Below are 16,334 nucleotides of genomic sequence, written 5' to 3'. Positions count from 1 at the left end.
AAAACAACACAAGGGGGCGCGAGAGAATGCAGCGTCCCCACAACTTCAGCGAAGAGGTGCTCCTTATCAGCGGCCCCATTGCGAAATTTTAAACCAGCGTATGCTCAGTGTTCGGCATTCGGCTACACTAGGAAGATTCTACCGCGCTTAGGGCAAATTCGACAGTTTCTTACAATGTCCGAGAAGGTGCAGATCTCTGTGTGCCTCCTGCGACGTAGTTCAATTCGTATGAAACCGTGGGGATAATTTCAAAGCTAAGGAAGTAACTCTATCAAAACCAAAACTGTACCCGCCAGTACAGCGAGCTGCCTCTCGGGATTTCACTCATTACGGTAGAGCTGGCGGGCGCATGGAACGGCCAAGGGATAACTGCAGCACTACTAGCGGTGCCTATAGACAGTATATATAACTAATGCGAATACTTAACTATTTGGTGACGCATGACTCTTCTTGTTTTATAAATGTAAAAAAAAAGGCACAGTTTCTCCCGAAAGCGAAGCATCGATTGCGATAGCAAATTAATGGACATCTATGCGAAGTAAGCAGAATAGATTTATCGGCCGTATAGATTTGTAAACATAGTAGTGTGGTTTGCTGGGCCAATTGGTGCATGGTGAACGTATAAGGGTTCCAGCAAGTACGGACGCGAGCACAAGTAAAAAGAAACGGACAGGACAACGCTGGACTTACAACTGAAGTTTATTGGGAATACATTTCACAAATCTCCGCCACGCATGCGCATACACCCAAAAACATTAACAAGGTTTATAGGCGAATATCAACAAAATATATACACGTGCACAAAAGCCAAGTCGCACCCTTTCCCGGCAAGAGCAATAACACTTGAATTAGCGTGGCACATTTAAAAATTGAAGTTCTTTATCGTTTATATGGACCGAAGGTTCATTCAGGATAGTGTATCGATTGTGGGGAGAGAGCGCAGTAAACTAGAAAGAAAAATAAGCGAAGCGTTCCACATCAAAAAGATGGGTGCGCATACACGTGTTAGTGAACCTTCGGTCCATATCAATGACAAATAACTTCATTTTTCAAATTTATCATGTTAATTCAAGTGTTATTGCTTGCTTTGGAAATAAAAAAAAAAGTAGATAAGTTTACCGCAGGTGGCTAGTGACATTAAGAGTCCTGTAACCGTTGTTTAAAGATAGCTTCCCAAGATGTCTGCACAATCGTTGTTGCTGCTGTGCTGACGTCAGGAGTGGCAAGCACAGGGCGGGCAAGCAGGAATCATCCGTTTGAGTGACGGATTGCGAGTGTGTACAGCCGTCTCCAAAATTAATAATCTGGGCATGTTGGGCTGAAAGTCTCCAGAATGTCGTAACATACTAGTTTCGTTCAGTTTCGCGCACTTAGACACAAATGCCGAGGTCTCTTCTGCGAAAGAAAATAATGCCATCATTATGACCCTTGAACTTGCAGCGACTCAGAACATTGACGGTAATGGCGGACATCTGAAATGAAACGCCGCCTAATTTATTCGCACTGTTGCGCTACTACTTGGAAAAGAACTGTTTCCTTACGTTAGAAAAAAATAGAAGAGGAAAGGAAGTGTCCCATGTGTGGGCATGTTGGCTGAAATGTTACTTCGCTGTGTACTTGCTTCGTAAGATTGACATTGGCCATACTTTTTCGGCGCACCCCCGGAGTGTTCCCATTGCTGTCGATAAGTGCTACGAAAATTACCAGCAAGAAATTGCATACTTGGAACAGCACAGTGAAAAATTTTAAAAGAAGAAACAAACGTTGAGGGAGGGAGCAGTAGTGTTGTGTACTGTTTTCCGGAGTCCCCCAGGATTATCGTAATAGTTTATGTGCTTGCGTTTGCCACGCTGGCGCTGGGCGATCCCCCTGGAAGAGGTAGCGAACAAACATGCATATTCATGAGAATCACAGAATTCCGCATAATTCATTAAAATTCTGGGTTCCTACGTGGCAAAACCTTGATCTGATTATGAGGCACGCCGTAGTGAAGGGCTCCGAATTAATTTTGAGTGCCTGGAGATTTTTAATGCGTCCCCATTGCATAAGACACGGATAGATAATGCAGCTCCCTACCAAAAATATGAGGCTTTACGTTGGATAAAACTTCTAAGCCTATTATTAGGCAGCCATTGATAACAGAACTTTACTGACGTTTTGGCCTTGGTGCGGCCTATATATGTAAAGTGCCTCTAGTGACCAGACGTGCGGCAATTTTCCGCGTCTTCGTGGGCTTCTTTCACGCTCGGAAAAGCACTTTTACGTAGCACGTATTGAGCAACTGAAAGCTGTATCGGGAGTTTTTCATGGTGCGCTACAATTTTCTCATTGACTCTTTTCATCTAATTATAATATCTGAGAAGGTGAATAACTAAGTAAGGCTAATTATGTAATTAGACGGAATGCAAGACATTACCTGAGTACCTCCAAGCTACGGCAAACAACATTAGCCTTGTTCTGCCCAGCTACATAACATTTGCATATTTTAAATCTTCGTGCTTGATAGCTGGGGCACCCTGTATACGTATAAACGCACACACGCACTCGCGCGCGTATGCTCGCCTACTTACGCAATTCCTTATTGTTATTTAGCTTTTCAGCTGTTATAAACAGAGCAAAATTATTTATCATAAAATTGTAAGGCATCATGAAAATGATCCGATGTCTCTTTTTGTTGCTCTATACGTGCTACATACAAGCTTTCTTTTTCCAAGCCTTAAAGAAGCCCGCAAAAGCACAAAGGTGTCGCGTGACTAGTGCTCTTCTTTTTTTTTTCGTGTTCTGCGGTCTTTCTTTTACTGTCAGAGGCACAAATACATTTAATGTTCTGCTAATGGCTATCATCTCGCTCGCCAAGTTCTCTTCATTAGATGCTGGTTTTCGACCAGGGGAGATGCTAGGGCGGAAAGTAGCATGCGAACATGTTGGCATTTCCAGGCGGACACAATGCCCATTCGCTTCTATTTCTTTTATGTTCTCACTGTTGGGCCAGAGCACCTGCCCAAATGATAGCTGAGCTCACACACCTCGCACGTGACAAACTGCGCTGTTAACGGAAGCAGTTCCGAACATTCAGGGCATTCATCCCTGTCGTTAGCCATGTCTACCTAATCGAAACGGAAACGCATTTACAACTTTGCAGCAGCAGCAGAACTTACGCAATGTAAAAGCAGCGAAAAAAGAAAGACCAACCTGCAACACAGGAAAAAACTGGTCAGGCGCTGTCCATCCGATGAACGTCGTTGTGACGCCTCAACACGGCCGAGGGCATTAATTAGACGTTTACCACGATGCAACCCCGCTCCCCCTCTCCCCCCTTCATTCACCTGCGCCCATCCAGAAGTCAACGCAGCTTTGACGCCGACGGTTGACGGGGCAACAAAAGAGCCCTCTACCTGCACCTGACAGCCTGATCTGGTGATGAAAAGGGCCAACGTCGAATGCTACCGTGGGAACGGCTTCGACCTCGGATTCCCACATTGCTACGTGCTTGCAAAATATGCGGAGGCGAAGGTGCATCGTCGGAGGCGGAATTCGGCGGAACGGTGCTATATCACGGGCGGGATATTGCGACCGATTCCACGATTGTGATTGGCCGCGATACGGTCATCAGATTCCCTAGTCTAGATGCCTACAGAAGACTATGGTATCAAAAGCGGGTACCTTTGGTGCAGTGGAGGCTGACGCGTCCTGATGTGAACTCAGACGTTTAATATGCGCCTGCATGGAGTGGGCTTCCGTATTTGGAGCCAGTGTAACCAATGTAAAATAACCCCTTTTCCCTTCATTTCTACGAGCGAACCTACTCGTCAATGGGCTTGGTCGATTCGTAGCCCAAATGCCACCTCGAGCCGCAACATCATACTGCTGCCGCTACCAAAGGCAACCGCGTCACATCGTTATCGAGAAAATCGCTGTCAGAAGAGGCGTGTGCCGGAACCGCTAGATATAGAAGTTTTGTGAATACAGGCCCAGTAGCTTATGTATATTTTCCTCAGAGCCTGAGAAAAAAAGAATTAAACATATTAGGCAAAAGAGGCTCAGGTATGTCAAGCTAAAGCCGAATGCTCAAGAGGATTCTGTTTGTCGGATAACGGATAACAAATGAGCTAACTCATTGCTGCCGTCCCTGTATATCACATAGACCTACATGCGTTTGGTTGATGCCTTTTTTTTTTCTTTTGCTACAGGTGCTTTGCGGCAAATCCCCCGAATAATAATAAAAAATTAAAATTTGTTGGGTTCTTCTAAAAGCGCGCTGCTTCTCGCGTACAACTTATGCCCTGGAAACGAATATATAAAATTTTGCATTACTGAACTTAACTGGTTCGGTAAATAATCGCGCGTCTGAGTAACTCAGAACGACTGCGAACAATGTACCGTTGTTCTGATTTCTCTAAGATGCAATACTCTATTTTTTGAACTCTTTTCTAGTTACGTGAAACACGTGGTATAATCAGTGTGCCTACGCACGGGCGGCGAATCAAAGTCGGTGCCCACGTCTTGTCTATCGGGTATTGTTCCGTTTCGACTGCACTGTAGCGCCAAAATACGGAGCGCTAAAGAAACTATGGGACATCGACAGCCAGCGCCACCTGCTCTCATGTGTATCGCCCCGCCTTTTCCTTGCGTTTCCCGCCAGAATAAATCGTGGACGGTCAACACAAAGCGAGGTTTTCGTTTCGCTGCAGGGCCTGGCTCCCAGCCGGTCGCCCCTAGCTGTCTCGCTCGTGATTACTGCCAGTGTGTATCGACAGGCAAAGTGAGCGAGAGAGAGAGTGAAATAAAGGGACTGTCGTTCAGCCTCGGCGAAGGAGAGCCCCCTCGGGCACCGAAAGCGAAGAGAGGTCGATAATGCATGCGGTCTCGGCGCCGCGTACGAAGCTCCGGCCTTTACAGACCGGGTTTCCTAGAGAGCCTGGTGCTCGCGCTTGGGGCAGGTGCCCGCCGCCAGATCGTGCCATCAAATCTGCGGCGCAGGAGGCGATCAATGGGCGGCCGGATGACTTCCACCCCTCCCGCCTCTTGGGCCGACCTGTTGTCGAGCCGCGAGCACGGCCACTTTCTTTCACCGCGGCCAAGCAGAGCAGTTTGTCCCGCCCCGACGGTGACTCGTGGCTTGGCCGGCCAGCCGTTGTTTGACCGCGGTTGCACGTGGTGTGCGCGCGGAACACGCCGCATCGTCGCCGGTCCGTTTGTGTCTTGTCTCCTTGCGGAAACGCGGGCCGACCATGCGAGGGGGCGTGACGAAGACGCCGTCGCCGTGTCGTCGCCTTCGCCCAACGGCGCGCTGGTTCTCGTTACGCTGGCCGTTGCGGCGGCTCGCGCTGTCGCTGGTCGCCCTGGCGGGTGCTGGGCGGTTCGGTGTCGCGTGTCGGACGTCCCGTCGTCGCAGCCGATGCCGCCGCTTCCTTCCGTGGTGGTCGTGCCCGAGTTCGAGCGTTTCCGTCGTAAGTTGGGAATGCACGCAGCGTGCGCCTGTTAATTTTTTGTCACTTTCCTTTGTTTTTTTCATCGTGCTGTGCAACATGTGCGCGAGTCCTAATGAGAAACCACCCGATCGTAGTGCTTCCTCTAGTAACGAAGCGTTTACGTTTCCTTTCGTTCCCTGTGTAGCAGTCGTCACAAAGCTGAGCGCGCTGCATTTTTGCCTCCTGTCTCGCATTATAAAACGATACCTGCTCACTGCTGCGACGAACTGAGTTACAAGGGCTATGCGAAATTGCTGTCCTCGTGTGTTCCCAGCAGTGAGCGCGTTGTAACTTGGCGTTTCATGTTGTTATTGACTGATTTTGGAGGCTTGTATACATGGGCGCATGTGCAGTCGGCTAGGAGGGAAGCGCGATCAAATCGTTGCATTACCACTTTCGCCGTTTTCGCGATGTCTACGCCTTCAGTAGGGTGTCTGTGACGATCGAATGTGCGTTAGTTATTGCGTCGCCCGATATTCCAAAGTTTGTTTGCGCGCTCCTGATCTGCTCAATCAACTTAATGTAACGCCGCACATAAAAATGTTTTAGCTGACCACTTTGCCGCATGTCGTCATCGCGTCACCCAGCCGCCAGCTGGGAATGTGCGTCGCTGCGTAAGATTTGGACGACATGCATGGCCTGATAAGGGTTTAACGTGTTGCTATCGTTACCCCATCCATACTACGTGGCATCTCTGACTTGGCCTGCGGCGACCCTATTGCAGTAGAGCTGCGACAGTATGCGAAATATGTTCTTGCAGAAAGTTTTAGCATACTATTATCGCCATTGCGCTGAGGTTATTGTCCAGTTAGTAGCCGTCTCTGCAAATTTTAGCTGTAGCATGCCGCGCGCGTGCATGTTTGCAGCTGTAAGGCGGTCACAATATACAAAGCCGTTACCTTCGGATGAAATAGCATTCTCTTTATGATTGCGCTTATCTTGGATTGCTCTGCGGGCACATACCGTCAGCGTAAAGGGTAACGTATGCAGCAAAAAAAAAAACGAAGTATCTTTTTCGGTATTGCTTGACACTGTGTATATAGCGTGACATCACTGCTCCGCCAGTCGGTGCACGAAATTTTTCATCCCTGAAGACAGATGTGTCGCACTTGTTCGCTTTTCAGTTTACTGTTGTCAGGAGAGAATGAGAACACGAGAAGTGTTATATATAGCTGTCGAGCGCTGAATCCCGCATGCAACGGCAAATGGCGCTCGTGCCACAGCTTAGCTGGTCACTTCGCCCACGTCGTGCTGTTCGGTTCCTGCTCCTCGACATCCCCGCCTCCCGAAAGCAAGGAACGACTGCGATATACTTTCCGTTCCATAAGCGTTCTTAATTAATGCTGTGCTATAGAGGTTTTCGGATTCACAAGGACATACGTGTACGCGTGCACAATAACAACTTGCAAAAAACGCTCACCGGGTCATACGGCGCGTCCACCAAAGAGCCCACATCCATCGGTTACAACTCTGTCCATTTATTATTCGTTCGTTCGCTCGCTCGCTCGTTCGTTCGTTCGTTCGTATGATGTATGAGGCCGTGGCTTTAGGTGTTCCATGTTAGTACAAATGATGCAATAAGTACGAAAATAGTAATAATAATGCAAAAAGTTCAGAAACATTAGAAATGATGACAGATAAGGAGCAAAGATCGGCGGCATGTTGTAGGCAACAATTAAAGAAACACACGCGAAACTCTGATTCAGTTTGGCAATTGAGAAAAGGGACGAGGAAACTTGTTTCATTTACGCTTTTTTTTTCTTTTCGCAGAGCTACCTGCTTATGTAGATTATCCGCCTGATTGCCTCAAGTATTCGAGTGTAGACTTGCGTTTCTTATTTTGGTAATTAGTAATGTTATGTCCATTTCGCACCACTTGTGAGTGATTGCGTTATGTCGTCCTGACACTAAAGGAAACGGAGGGGTGAGGAAGGGGGGCATTGGAGCACATATATCGCATCGTCGACGCGCAGAGCATTCTATAAGCTCTTGCCATCTTTTTTTATCTCCCGTGCAGAATTATATTCGTTGAAATAATGTACTGCACGCCCTGTTCTGTTCTTTACGGCGCTTTTTGAGTGTTTCACGGTTTTCTTTTTTTTTCGGCATGTCCTGCTAACGAGAGTAGAACAAGAGAGCAAAACTTGCGCGGAGAACAAAAAAAGAAAGGAAAAGGAAGCAAGAAACTGGTGACTCGACAGTTCTTTTTTTCTTTTTAGCTATGGAAACCCACTCATGAGAACTTCTTCGCTGTGAGTGTTTTTTAATCTTGTAAAGAATGAATGACACGACGGCTTTGAATGTTTTATGCCACCATGCCTCGGCGCCTGCCCTGCGCTCGTCCGTGCCTTCTGAATAGAGCGCGCATTTTACGAGCGCGCTATTGGCGCCAGCCTCCTTTTTTTTCCCTCCGTCCTCTACATCCCTTCGGCGTATTGAAAATGTTCTCTCCTTCACGGACTTGGCTTTTTCGGCGGCTCCTTCGCAGCGCTGCGATCCGGCCCTGTTTTGTGCCGCGAGGCGCCGCACCGAGATGAACGTGACGCCACCCGTGGCAGAACGCACAGCATGTTCCGCTTGAGAATTAATGAGCGCGCCTGGCGGGCCGCCATGTCTGGTCCGCGCCGAATAATTGCGTGCAGCAGGTTCGGGACCTTCGTTGGACGCTCGCGGTTCTTTCTGACGCTGCTCTGAACTCGGAGTGTGGTTGACAAGGTCGGAACACAGCACATCGCCACCGTCTTGGCTATGTATATATATATATGGTGTAGTATTCTTGACTACGTTGCACAATGCCTGTACGCAATCGGGTGAATTCGGGAACACCACGTTCGACTTCTTTATCCCTGTGTCATTACCCACTTTCTTTTTATTCTCTTCTGTGCTTAATTCTCTCCGTCTCTCTCTATGCTATTTTATTCCCTAGGCACGTGAGACGTAAGCTGTTGCACGGATACCGATGGAAATCTCAATTTCTAAGCGAAACGCCTTTTCTATCTCTCTCCCTCTTGACCCGCCGGCGGTGGCGCAGTTGTTCGTACATGACGTTCTGCTGCCGAACACGAAGTCGCCGGTTCAGTTCCCGACCGCAGCGGCCGCATTTCTGCGGGATCGAAATGCAACAGGGCTCGCGCACTTAGTAGACTGAGGTGCACACTAAAGAACCACGGGAGTTCAATTTAATCCGAATTCCGCCCACTGCGGCGTCTTGGATAGCTGCAATGTTGCTTCTACAGCATCTCTCTCTCTCTCTTTCTCTCGCTAAACCCAACGAATTTATCAGTCATCTATCTACCTCTTAACCTCTGGCCAGGAGAAGAGCAGTGTATGCAGCATCGGATTTTGAGATGAATTAAGGCTAACTAGGCGCGATCTGTCCCAAAGCGAGGAGGAATAAATGGGGGAAACTGCTCACAAATAGCCCGGAACACGCTGAATGACTAATCGAATTTATTCATTTATTTATTTATTTAAACTGTTTGTTTGTTTGTTTGTTGTTTGTTTGTTTGTTTGTTTGTTTGTTTGTTTGTTTGTTTGCTTGCTTGCTTGTTTGTTTATTTCACGTACCTTACAGGGCCCTGGCTGGGACACTGAGTAAAAAGGGTTTCAAATGAAGTAAAAGCACAAGGAGATGAATTGCAGAAACAGGTAACAAATCCAAGAACGAAGGTACCATAAACTGAGACATCATTATACAATCTTTCGTAATTGCAGGTAACTGATATCGCAGAAAACGTGTGTATAATTAAACAAAGCAACGGCATCATCGCAGGAAAAAATGCAAACAAAGGGAACACAGACTCAAAGTTAAGGGGAAGAATGCCGACAAAAGTTGTCATGGAAGGAATGGTCATCAGATATGGAAACGATGTGCTCTGGAAGATCATTAGACTGTGATATAGCATGAGGCACTACAGATGAATTAAAGGCTCGAGTGCTTCCGAAGATATGCTTGAAACTGAAAGTATTGCGTAGCCGCCTTGTCATGCGCCTATAAATATTCCGGTTAGTTTTCATGAAAATTTTCCTTGTATACATTTTGTCGAGCGAATGCGGGAAAATTTTAATTATTTGTTAAACGTTTCATGAACCGTTCACTGCCGTTCCTTAAAAACGAGGGGAGAAAAGAACAATAATGATAGCCAGGTTGCGGAGCTAGCATATGAGGTCATCACGTTACCGTTCACGTGCGATGAGAGATCGTGCAGACCCTCCTTGCATTCATAATGACTTAGCGTAGCATATAGCGTTACTCCGCTTTGCGCGAGTGTGTCCGTAATACGATTCATGTATAGGACAGGCCTTTCTCACGAACATGAGCGAAAATAGCGCGTGCCTCCATCTCTTTGCGAGAGGCCGTGCCCTTTCTAACCTTTACGTCCCCTCTTTCCTCTTTCCCGGTGTAGGTTAGCAAACCGCGTGTAATCTCAACAAACTGCCCTACTTCTTTTGGTCTCTTGTTGTTTCTCTCAAATATGTTACATAAATAGTGGTGCAAAGTGAACTTAAAAAAAAGAAGACAGAGAGTACAAAAGAAGCATGTGTTTCAGTAAAAACATCCCAGCACACACATTGCCTCCCGGATCGGGAAGTGCGCCGTAATGTTGGAGATTAAGACGATGCGGATCCTTGCGGACGTTTTCTTTTTCTTTCTTTCTTTTTCAGCGATTAAAGGGCGGGGCTGCCACTTCCAATGAAATATTGGGTAAAAGGTGCACGTTGTTCTCGTGCGACTGTATGGAGCTAATTTCCTCGTTAGGCCACGCTGCACGGATTTATATAGCTCTCCAACGGAGCCAGCCTTGTTCGGGAAGAGGTGCCCGAGATGGGGGGGGGGGGGGGGGGGCGCTTTCATAATTGTCGACCTTTCCTTCTTTTTTGTCCCCCTCGCTTCATCTCGCAAGTTCTCGTGATCGCGAGTGAAATGACGATTATGAGGCGGGTCCCTCTCCTTCGGTAGCACTTTGTGTGAGTACGTATCTCGATGGGCGCCTCGTTTACCAGCGTTACAGCTCGTTAATGTTGATAGCGCTTCACCTTTTAAATCCCTCAGTGCCCCGTTTTCGATGAGCGGCGCCCGATTTGTATCGCTCAGGGTCTTTAAAATCCACAGTGCGCGCGCGCTGTGTATTTTGGCATTGCATTTTTTTTTTTTTGGATGGTGCAACGCTTTGGTGAACCGTGAAGGGCTTCACAAGATAAGTCCGGGCCATCACAATTTAGTTTGCTGCTCTTCGCACCGCCAAAAATGAGCAGTAACAAGGGCAATGTGGCGGAAACGAATGCATATATGGTAATAAGAAGGGTAACGATTAAGTAAGGCGCGGCTTTTGCGCAATGAAAATTAACTGTCAGATACCGGAACCTTTTGTGCACCGACGGGCTTCTTCCGAAACGGCGCGGTTAGCCAAGAGAAAGTAAAACCTGAAAGGGAGGGTCGATCGTGAGCTTGGCGTGGAGAGCCTCGCTTTTTTTTTATTGTTCTCGGCTTTCTTGTTTCTCATCTTCTGTTTCATAGTGCTCAGTTCAGCAGAGTATTGTGTAGCTGACAGAGGGACTGTCCCGGCCAGGCGATGATCACCGGCGCGATTGTCGCACCAGGCTTGAACTGAACGGCGAAGCCTTCTGTGTCTTTTAAAGCGTTTGCTTTCTTTAGTTTTGGTTGGTTGAACTATCTCGAACAATAAGCAGTGACAAGCATGTAAGGCCCGTGAAAGAGAAGGAAGAAGCGCACAGAAGAGATCAAGTAAAGAAAAAAGGTAGAAGAGGCAGCCAGATTAATTATAAATGAATAAACTGAATGTTACATTTTGGCGGGCACTCGGCACCAATCCGATGGGCTGACCTTTACAGGTAACTCGGCGGCATTGTCTCCATCTTCCTGATGGTTTCTTACCAACAGACGACCATATTCATGTCGGACGATGGTGAAGACATCCTCGCGGTTCAATCCTGTCGACTGCGCCAAAGGGTAGCGGGGGGGTCCAAGCTAGAACCCGGACTGGTCCGTGGGTTGGGGCTCGCCGAGGCTTGCGCGTGCCAGGGGTGTATAAGATCGGCTGCCCGCTGTCGCGGACAGCCAATTTTTATGCGGACACCCCCCTGGCATGTTTCAGCCTCCGCAGCCCAAACCCACAGGCCGCCCTTCTTCTAGCTTGGACCCCCCGCTACCCTTTGGGTGCCCCGGAGATCCTGCGCCGCATGCTTTATTATAACCTCAGGTGCTCTCCTGAGGCCTCCGTTTGGCGGTCTCATGTGCCCTCCTGGAGCAGTGCTTGTAAAAAAATCAGTCTATCGTCGCGACGAAAAAAGTGACCCGCGACTTACACAACACCAGTCAGAACCTTTCCCCTTCAGGCACAGCGATCACCAAATGGGGCGTCCGTGCCTCGCACGTAGCCTCACCTCGCAGGTAGCCAGCGGCGGAGGGTAAACAAACTCGACCGCACTCCGCAATGCCGGCATCTCTAGTGGACAAACGCATGCAACACGCACTAAGAAACCTCCTCCGCAGTGCCTAGGCAGAGTCACATATTCAAGCAGCAAGGGCCCCCCAATTTGCTCTTTCACACCCGCTCATACTCGCGCCTGCGTAGAAACATCGAGCGCCGCGAAAAGCGCCCCGCCCCACTGTACCTACGAGAAATTGTAAAGATGCTACCGGGTATGCACCACTGGGTATGCACCACTGGGTATGTGTCCAGACAGACAACTTCGTCTCAGCGTACGAGATGTTGGTATGTGCCGATTCTTGGTCAATCATGCAGAATGGATGTGCGAAGGCTACACAAGGGAGTATGTAGCTTAAAATATGATAAACCGCCCCATCCGGTTGGTAGATAGCCTTTACAATGAAGCCGCAGCCAAGATACTAGGGAGAGTTGGAGCTGATATAGGAGTTTCAATTGGGGTAGAGTGATTACAGCAAGGTATACATTGTCGTGGTATCATTCGGCGTTATGGTTGACAGCTAGATTGCCGCTTCATGTGTCTGCTGATGTGCCCATAAGATTTCGTGATTCACGGATGCAATAGCGATATGCAGCATGCTGTGGCGCAGCATGCTACACAAGAAAGCTATTGCCGACTTTGGCAATCCTCTTCGACGTGTTTTTTTATGTGCACCAGTATTTTACTTGGCATTATGCTCCATTCGAATGCGGCGCATTCTTTCATCTGATAGTTTTATTTTCGCACATCTCCTATATTAGATATACCGGTGGCCGAGGAAGCCGGTTTCGTTAACAGCTGAAATATTTTACTAAAATAGCAGTTGAAACTGGAAAACTGGGTTTTTGCGTTCTGTGTTCGTCCGTCCCTTCCCAACGTTACTAGACTAGCTTCAGTTTTAAAACTCGGCGCCGTTGCGCGGAACCGCCACCCGCCCGCGCCTTCGTGGCGCTGCAGTCGCGCCCGGCTTCACTTCCTCACTAGCCGGCTACGCGGGCGGGCCGGACTAAGCGCGCGGTGCAGCGTATTGTGTGGTTCGTTGTTGAAGGCGAATTTCAGCAAGCATGTAATCCGCGAAACTGTAGCTTTCGCCGAGTTTGTTGAGAATATAAGCAGACGATGCCGACGTGCTGCGCACCTGGCTGCATAGGCGGCTATCGGAACGATGTCGACAGTTCGGCGCGCTGCTTTTTCTGTGCCGCCAGCAATGCGACGCTTCGCTCGGCGTGGAACAGAGCGATTCTGTTGTTGTTGTTGTTGTTGTCCTGAGTGGCCGTGGCACATACCCACAGTGGATGATTGGCCAAGAATCGGGCGGTTTAATTAGGTGCCTAAAATAATAATGATAACAAGGGAGTTAACAGTTTGGGCGTGTGAGTTTAAAAGTAAACGTTTTGTGTTAGGAGAAAAAAAGAAATAATCAGATGAAAACCGGGTATAAGATAACAATAATAATAATAATAATAATTAATAAAAGATAAGAAATAAAAGAAAGCTATGGTTGGGAGGGAGAACGATCAATCTAACATGGAAATCGATTAGTTTCAATGAGGTAATTTTGGATCGCCAAGCAAACATTTCTGTTGCTGAACCCAACAATGGAAGCTCCAAAAGATAGGATCACAGGCACTGATAAAGTCAGACCAATAGAGCGAAGCGGGATTTCGAGTAGTCGTTTTCTTATAATAGAAAAACGTCTGCAAGACAACAAGAAATGGTCGATTGTTTCCGCTTCGCCACAGAATGAGCATAGTGGTGAGGGGACCAGACCAGACCTGTGGAGGTAGAAGTTCAATGCAGGTATACGGCAGCGCAGCTTCGTGATGGACACGTCAATTTTCCGTGTTCGGCAAAAATCTCTGTTCCAAGGGTGCAGGAGATGTCCGTACTCCACAGAGTTAGTAATTTCGGAGCCTGATACTGACTGTATAATGATATACTCCTGCGAAATCTAGCTGCAGTTACATAAGCAGTCAAAGGGCAGCAAGAAAGAATCGGGCCACTTATCGATGCCTTGGTAGAGAGTCTGCAATTTCATTAATGATTAGTCCTTTATGGCCGGGCACCCAAATCAAACGCACGCTTCTCAAGTAACCAGGTACCAATGATTGAAATGTCCTCATCACGCGAGAATCACTAGAAGCAGTAAGGGATGAGCACAATGATAAAGAATCAGTAACTATCACGGCTGACGTAACTGATGGTCCTAATTTGCGTAATGCTAGCACCACGGCCATGAATTCGGCTATTCCTTGTGCCGACCGGCACACGCGCTCGTGCCACTGCTCCCACGTTCATCGTCGTCTTCCACAGCTGGCTGCGTTGCCGTTCATCATTCCAGCGTAGAATTTCACTTCTGTCATCGTAATGGGGAGGCCGCGTTTACGGTGGGAGGGGCCATTGCTTAAGGCAGTATGAGCCACTCATTGTCTTACGTAACGGATAGATTTAATTTCGGAAGAAACTTAATTTTGAATAATCGCAAATCGGGCGAAAGCTGCTAATCACGCCTCCGAGCAAACTCGAGACATCGAACGCAAGCGACAACGGCGGACTACGGGCATATCGTCAGTGACGTCGTTCTCTCCGTCGCAGCCGATTGTGTGTGTTACCGCATAATTCAGAAATACTTTAATGAATCCTCTAGATTAACCCAGTGATAAACACGGGCCGCACGTTTCAGCTTCGCTGGTTAACCATCTTCACGGAGTGGAAGAGCAGATGATATTTTTGTGTGTGTGTGTGTGTGGCTTGTGTGTTCAAAGACTGACCTCATCTTTCTTTTTGTTGCGCTTCTTTGGCGTGGCGAGAAGCCTCGGTGGGGATGAAGATCATCCTAATCATACACTTTGGCCAAATGTTCAGACTTCTGAGCCTAAACTGCGCGAAACGTTAAGACGGCAGGAAAAAACAGAGCTTCTGCGCTTCGCTCTATGCGTTTCTTTCTTTCGTGCATTTTACCCTTATTACAGTATGAACCAACTGGCCCGATAAATCTTACTGCTGTAGGTGGATACCGCTTTCTCATGCTATCACTAATTCGGACAAGGGAGAACGCCAGCGAGCGTGAAACACGCGCAAACTGCCCGTCCGCACGGGCTGAAGGCTGCGGCGAGGCGTCTGCAGTGGAGCCCGATGGAACGGCGCTGCCACCTGGCGGCTGTCACAGAAGTGGCGACACCGGCTGTAAGCGCGCGGGCGGAGAGTTTTACAACTGAAGCTAGTCTAGTAACGTTGGTCCCTTCCGTACGCTGTCGTCGTCAGACTAGCTCTTCAGCAAAGATAAACAGAACTCTGCTCCCCATGGCGGCGTCAAAGTGTATCAAGCATAGTTTTCTGCAATAATTACTAGAAAGAACTTTGGCGCTGGAATCGTTCCGCCACCGTGGGAATGATGGGAAGTACATGGATTCGTCTCATTTTCGTGCTTGTGGATTCAGACGTTCTTGTGTTTATTGCGCTTTATATGCCTTCATTGTCGTAAATTTCACAGCAATCTATACTTTTCGAAGGACCAAATGCGCTGCGAACACGCACAATCTCTACTAATTGCAACGATTCAGCTTGTCCAGGTGGCCGAATCGAAACGAGCCAAGCGTCTGAAAGCACTGGCTTGCCCACGATAAGTTTATAGGGGCGTTTCATGTCGCTTGTCGATGCATACGTCCGTGGCGTAACGGTTTCAAAAACCGGGCTTCTGTGGCAGAGTTCCTTAGTGCGAATCCTGCCGTCGGTCCATTTTAATAATGTTTGTTTAGTTAGCTATTATGCAGTACTCCTTTGAAAATGGTGAATTTACAAACTCGCAAAGCCGTTTGAAACGGAGGGATGAAATTTAGGCAAGTCCATGTACTTCCCATAGTTCCCATGCTGACTGAGCCGCCCCTTTTGGAGCTCCTGTATATAGACACTAGCACCAGAGTTCCCTCTAGTGATCATCGTATGAAACTCTTATTATATTGAAGGTGTCACGCGTATGATCGTGGCCATATCTATGATTACGGTCAATGTGTGCGATCGTGGCCTAATGGTCAGAGCATATGTGACTGCCGTGCTGGAAGACAAAAGGACTCGATCCCACCATTGATCACGCACTTCCTTTATAGCATTATAGGCGAACTTCACACACTTTGGAGATGTTCAACAGAGAAACCTCGAAGTGTGTTGAGCACGTCACGGTGTGCACGAAATCGCAAGTGTGCAAAGAGATACGAGGCATGGAAACTTCACCCCAATTAATGAGCGTGCCGAGTCGCCCCTGACGCACGCACATGCAGTGGCCGTGACGTCGAAATCATCACATTATAGCTAGGCTACCGCATACCTTGAAAGTCGGCGGTGATGAGCTCTGGAATGTTTGTTGTTGTTGTTGTTGTTGTTCTTCTTCTTCTTCTTCTTCTCCTTCTTCTTCTT

General features: G+C 47.9%; 1 protein-coding gene across 5 annotated transcripts in view; it reads left to right on the top strand.

Annotated features, from left to right (window-relative positions):
- The window catches only part of LOC135917684 (beta-1,3-galactosyltransferase 1-like), a 143,828-nt gene that overhangs the window by 115,887 nt on the left and 11,607 nt on the right, over window positions 1-16,334 (top strand). The window contains exon 1 of one of the 5 annotated variants that reach the window (XM_065451257.2): window positions 4,691-5,450. The exons of the other annotated variants lie outside the window; for them this stretch is intronic. Coding sequence (XP_065307329.1) covers window positions 5,232-5,450 — 219 coding nt within the window. The 5' untranslated portion in view covers window positions 4,691-5,231. Of the gene's footprint in view, window positions 1-4,690; window positions 5,451-16,334 lie in introns of those variants that run through there. 5 annotated transcript variants of the gene reach the window in all.

Source organism: Dermacentor albipictus, chromosome 4, assembly GCF_038994185.2.
Source record: "Dermacentor albipictus isolate Rhodes 1998 colony chromosome 4, USDA_Dalb.pri_finalv2, whole genome shotgun sequence".
Lineage (NCBI taxonomy): Eukaryota > Metazoa > Arthropoda > Arachnida > Ixodida > Ixodidae > Dermacentor > Dermacentor albipictus.
This window is presented reverse-complemented; position numbering and strand designations above follow the sequence as displayed.